At 37.9% G+C, this 6,000-nt stretch overlaps 1 protein-coding gene across 9 annotated transcripts in view; it reads left to right on the top strand.

The window, feature by feature from the left end:
- tox2 (TOX high mobility group box family member 2) overlaps nucleotides 1-6,000 on the top strand; it is a 125,212-nt gene that overhangs the window by 107,959 nt on the left and 11,253 nt on the right. For 4 of the 9 annotated variants that reach the window (XM_016669789.1, XM_016669767.1, XM_016669775.1 and 1 more), the window contains 2 exons: nucleotides 1,839-2,105; nucleotides 3,955-4,197. In XM_016669789.1, the coding sequence (XP_016525275.1) occupies nucleotides 1,839-2,105; nucleotides 3,955-4,197 (510 nt within the window). The remainder of the gene's footprint in view (nucleotides 1-1,838; nucleotides 2,106-3,954; nucleotides 4,198-6,000) is intronic. The other 5 variants (XM_007548128.2, XM_007548135.2, XM_007548163.2 and 2 more) reach the window with 3 other exon arrangements.

The raw sequence follows: 6,000 nt of genomic DNA, 5'->3' as shown, positions 1-6,000 counted from the left end.
TATATATATAGTTATTAATATTGCTACTGCATATTCTGACCCTGATCTTGATTAACAACTATGACTGAGAACAAAAAATGTTGAAGCTTTTATTATTTTTTCTTCATCACAATGTCCCAGCAGTCCTTTTGAGCTTTAATATCTTGGCCACAAAACAATGTATTTATATCTAGTGTGAGGATTGAGGGCAAGTGAAGTCTACGCAGCAGGTTAGAATATTATTTGCAGGACAAATTAGCATTCATGGCACTTAAAATATGCCCTACCAAGTATTTGATCTGGGCAGTCCATTGGGATTGGGAAATGGCATGCATTGTTATTGTGACACGTTTGCAAGTGTGCTTTTTATGATTATTGATTATTGATGTTTGAATGTTTTATTGTCATAAATTTTACAAATCTAAAGCAAAAATAACTCGGGCACCCATAACATTTAAAGTCTCCATGAGCCCACCCTCGACTAAGAATGTTTCTTTCCTGGACTGGATTCAAGTTAATACTAACATAGAACCAGTAGAACAGAGCCAGTGTTTACAGTAGTTGAAACAAAACTACTGCCAAGAAAGCACTATTGCCAGCGAAGCCAAGTTTGGTGAAACAAAAACTCAGAGGAGCACTGAAATATTTCTGTTTACTGTTGAGAAATATTTTCAGTGATGGGATTTGGCTGTAATTTTGTCAGTCAGCAAGCTGGAGATGCTAACTGCTCAGTTCTTGATTGCTTAAGCTCTACAAAAAAACAAAAACAAAAAAAAAAACAGTGATTCTTTCAATATAAATCATCTGACATGTTCTAAAACATAATCATTAACATTCATTTATATTCAAAAGGGGAGGAATCAGGATTAAACTTAAAGGAATGTAAAGAAGCTCATTCCAAGCAAAATGGTAGTGGTAGGCTTCAGCTGCAAATCATGAGCAAAATTGCTGCGATATTAAGTGTAAGGAAGTCTCTTTTTTTGCACCACCATCACTAGTAGGATGCCCAGTGTTTTCTTTACAAAGTGCTAATTCAGCAGTGGTTCTGCCTCACCACTGGTCTGCCTGCTGTGAGTTTCAGTATAATTTTACGATTTGAAAAGGATTTTCTCATGGCTTTTGGCTTGACTTTCTAAGCTGACACTACCTGACTACTTATGACATCTTTCATTGAGTGTCAGACAACTCAAATTAACAACATTCCTGTGTTAACTGGACCTAATATCAAATTAGATTACACCCCTGGTTGACTGTTTTGATATGTTGATGCAAACATTTGAAGATTAAATGTAGATGCCACAAAAACTGTAAGATAAAGCAAATCTGAGTGTGAGGAACCGAAATAATAAAAACAGGAAACCAACAAGTCAAGTGAGAAATCAAGAATAAGTTAGTTTTTTTTTCGGTCTAGCGGGAAGCTTCAGCGTTAACGGGTGTGTTTGTGTGTGAGATGCTGTTTTACTTAGAATTTGTTCTACGTGTTTCTTGAAACTAGTTAATTGTTTTATAGAGGATAATAGTTACTTTGATACTTTGTGACTCATTAGTGCATTCCGTTTCTTTCAGCCCCCCGAAGAAAATAACATTTCAGACCCTTGGACAGTGCTAGATCATTTTACCCCCCAAAATAAGGAAACCTTAAGGAAACATTTAAAAATTTTAGAATGTGCAAGTACATATTGAAGGGTTTAGGTCCACATTACACCTGTGAGCATTTTTTTTTCTCCAAACATTATGCAGACTATACCACATCAAAAATGTCATCTCCACCTAAAACAATTTGCACATTTGGCTAATTGGCGACATTTATTGCTCTGAGCAGAGAAGATAGTAAAGCTGGTGTTCTTCTCTCATCCCAGATGCAGGAGATGGCTTTGCACCACCACCAACAGCAACACCATCACCAGCACCCAGACGGCGCTCATTACGATCCTGCCCGTAACCACCCCATGATAAACAGGTCACCTCCGATACTTCCCAACCCCATGAGCGCACTGTCTCAGCTAAACCCTCAGGTCAGCCGGAGCGCACTGCCTCATGGTTCCCCCTCGCCTCCTGGAAGTAAATCAGCCACACCCTCTCCTTCAAGCTCCAATCAGGAGGAGGAGACAGATCCTCATTCAAAGGTACTGATGTGGCTTCTTTAGTAGAGGCAGGGGCTTGTCTGATATGGCTTAATGGCAAGCATGATGAATGGTTTTGGAGGAATTCAGGATTATTTTTGAGTTTTTGATCGTTTTTGCTGGAGCTGGAGTTAAAATTATTATACCACGCTTATGTGTGTAATTGCTTGGTAGTTTAGCACTGAGTTCAGTTCTTGCCATGTTTGGTTGGTTTTCTGAATGTTGAAAACACACTCTTTATAAATCAAAAAGGGAGTGCACAAGTTTAACTTTCATAGGAGGTGTGCAACAAGGAAACGTTTCCCCTCTAAGGAAAACCAAACCAATTTAAAATTAGCCAGAAACATGCAACAACAACAACAAAAAAAAAGAAAACGCATCCAATGTCAAGACTTCTGGAATCATGCTTTTTTGGTGAAATTAGTATAAAATCTACTTATTCAGATACCAGAACAAGTTAAATGTTTTACATAAACCAAACACAGCATGCCAGGAAAAGATAGACACACAAACTGTGAGGCAGAGAGGTGGATATGTCATGGTTTGAGAACGGCAGGATCCGGCAATCTCACCATCACAGTATTCTACTTTGCATCAAAGGGTGCTTGAGGAAAACTTAAAAACATTCTGTCAGAAAATTCAAGCTGATGTAGAACTTGGCTGAAAAATAACAAATGGAAAGTCCCTGACTGAGTCAAAGCTGATATCTTTAGAATAGCTGTGAAATGGTAGGGTGTTTTAACTTTTTGCTCAGCTGGAAAATATTTTCTGTAAACACAATGCACACTGTGTTGATCATCTGTGAATGAAATGAAATGAAATGAAATTTTATTCGAACATGATACAAATACAAATATAAAAATAAAAATAATAATAAATTGCTTTTTTTTTCCAGAGGTAAAATTAATTAGATATAAATATATAAACATTTATCTATGAAGAACTGAATACTCAGTGAGGTTTCCTATTTTTTTGGTATTTGAGTAATGTTTTTATCGGAAAATCATACGCGTCTTACCAGTTCAGATCTCTGCCGCTTCTTTAGTCACGTTCAGGTTTAAAGTCTGACTCTAAATTCTGCTTTTGTTGAAACGTCTTTTAACAAAAGCAGATCTTTAGCCTGATCCTGTTTATGCATCGTAGCCACAATCCATTTTTACTGCTCAGTTTTCATCAGGAGGAATGCAGATGAGTATATAACTGACTTTGCCACCTCATCAATGTTTCAGATTCATCTCCTTTTAGCCGGCAGTTCGTAGTGATACAGTATAAGTAAAGGGGGATGCTTTGGTTTAAAAAATATATTTCTAGGCCTATACATCTCTGCCGGGCTTCACAGGGCGCATGTGAATAAAAATGATTACCATCTCTTCTATCAGTAAGTAATTCCATTTGCTCTCTCCAATTCATTCTGAGACCACATCAAAGCCAGAGCAGATACATCAGACGATTTAAAATTCCCTTCAGCCCAGGCATGAAAAGTCTGAATTTATGACTTGCTGAGCAACTGCAAAATAAAGATTTGAAAAGGTCTGATAAATTCAACTAGCACATGATATTTCTGACAAAGTGCTCTAGGAGAGAAAAAAAGACAATTTCTGTCAACTTGTGAAAGTGTTTCTGTCAGTGAAACATTGCTGCAATATCCAAATGTTGGTTATTGAACTGAGCAATCAAATTATAGAGTTAATTAAGTTTACACGCTTCACCAGGACCCAGTGTTACAGGCATTCATCACATTTATAATTATTCATTTGGTGAAGTTTTTTTTTTTCTTTTCTTTTCTTTGCACATCTAAATGCTAAAACCAACTTCAGTATCAATAAGCCGTTTCTGTGTTGTGTGTGCACTGATTGTCTTCCAGATGACGGGTGAGAAACGGCCATCTTCAGAGATGATGAAGCCCAAGCCCAAGCCCCAAAAGAAGAAGAAGAAGAAGGACCCTAATGAGCCGACCAAGCCGGTGTCAGCCTACGCTTTGTTCTTCAGAGACACCCAGGCAGCCATCAAAGGACAGAATCCAAACGCAACCTTTGGAGATGTTTCCAAGATAGTCGCCTCCATGTGGGACGGCCTGGGGGAGGAGCAGAAACAGGTACACAAAACCACGCATGTTCAGTTGAGTAAATACGATTCAAAGGTACAACGCTTTGGATGTCTTGTTTCACGTTTCACACACACACACGGAATTTCATACTGTGGTGTGTTCAGGCCGCATGAGGTTCAGTGATAGTTTTCCACCACACACCATCACTCTTCATACACACATCTTGTCTTGGTAGGATTTCAGGAGGGCAATGAATCTTGTGTGTGTTTTTTTTTTTTTTTCAATCATTTTTAAAACTTTTTAATCACTTCAGATTTTTCTCTGTGCAATAAATTTTAATACTTGTATCATTTTCCTTCCACTTCAAAATCATGCCCTATTTTATCTTTTACATAAAATCTCACTACACAACAGTTTGTGGTTGTAAGTTGTAAACTGAAAATGTGAAAACTTCAAAATGAACATTTAGATATGGTGAAACAAAAACACTGGTTTATCTAGCAGATAAAACTGGATAAACATTGCAGCTTGTTCCCATAAAATATAAATTTTTTGCTTGTTAACCAGTCACCGCTATCGCTGAATCAAAGAGAACTACAAAGCTTACGGTACACTTTTCTTTCTTCTTCCTAAGCAACCTTATTAACATGTCTTTGAGCTTCTTATTTGTTTGCTGTGTGCTAAACTTACACAAGAAAATGTAGTTTTGAAGTAGTACAAACAAGCAGCATTTGTACAGATTAAATAGATTTTATCTGCTTTGCATTAAAACAGCTTGGACGACAGCGAGACGTGACACATTTATTTATTTACAGTCACGTTTGAAAAGCTTCTACTTCTTGTTTCATATGTTTACTTATGGATTACACATTCACAATCAGTACAAAATTAAATGTGTTTATTGAAGGAAGTGAAACATTGTTTTTAGCCATCAGCGGTGTAGATGTAATCAGCTAAATTTGGTTTTATTACACCCCGACCTGTGCGTATGAAACCGCCTTAACATTCACTGCAGTTTATTGATTCCCACAATGGAGCACAGTTTCAATTTCATTCAAACATTCCAGACCAACAGAGCCGAATAGGTTTCTGTGTGTTTTGTGGTAACAAATGATAGTGTGAAATGAACGGAAAATGAGACAGTCTGATGATCGTGCGCAGACTCATATTTTTAGAATATCCAGTCAGGGGCACAGCCTTATTGGGTGTCAAATAAAAGCACCTGTCTCCATGACAAAGTGCAGCCCATTCTCTGCAGCGCCCCTCTCCAGCATGTGTCTTTTTCTTTCCCGTCCGAACCTGCTTTATACGCCGGACTTTGGAGGCCGGCTGTCCCTTTTATTTGTAGTTAATTTTTGCCACCTTCACCGGGGCTCTTCACCATGAATCTTCATTTCGCCGCTGACACCCTTGAATGTGAATTCCTCATTTCCTGTCCTTTTATTTATATCTGTTGCCTGGTGATTTGATCATGCTGGGAATACAAGATTAGCAATTGCCTCGTCCTTGGTTTTCCCTCAAGGACATCTGCTCCAGAAATGTTATTGTTTGTGCTTCTTTAACCCTTTGTCTTCTGGCAATTTTTTATTTTTTTATTTTTTCACCGTCTAAATTTTCTGTTTCCCTCTTACACGTTTCACATGCACTTGTCCTTCACAGTGGAACCAGGAAAACAGGAACACAACTAACAAACTAGTAGTACACCAGCAAAATTGCCCCATTTAGTGTGCCTCTCCACAGCTAATTTCTTTATTTCTGCATCACGTGTTTAATCAGACGTGTCACCTCACAGGACACATAATTAACTTGAGTTAATGATTCATTATCGAATGAAATGTAGCACTCTGTCTG

Source organism: Poecilia formosa, unplaced genomic scaffold (genome assembly GCF_000485575.1).
Source record: "Poecilia formosa unplaced genomic scaffold, Poecilia_formosa-5.1.2 Scaffold2, whole genome shotgun sequence".
Taxonomy (NCBI): Eukaryota; Metazoa; Chordata; class Actinopteri; order Cyprinodontiformes; family Poeciliidae; genus Poecilia; species Poecilia formosa.
The sequence above is the reverse complement of the archived record's forward strand: the minus strand, read 5'-3'. Positions and strand labels throughout refer to the sequence as shown.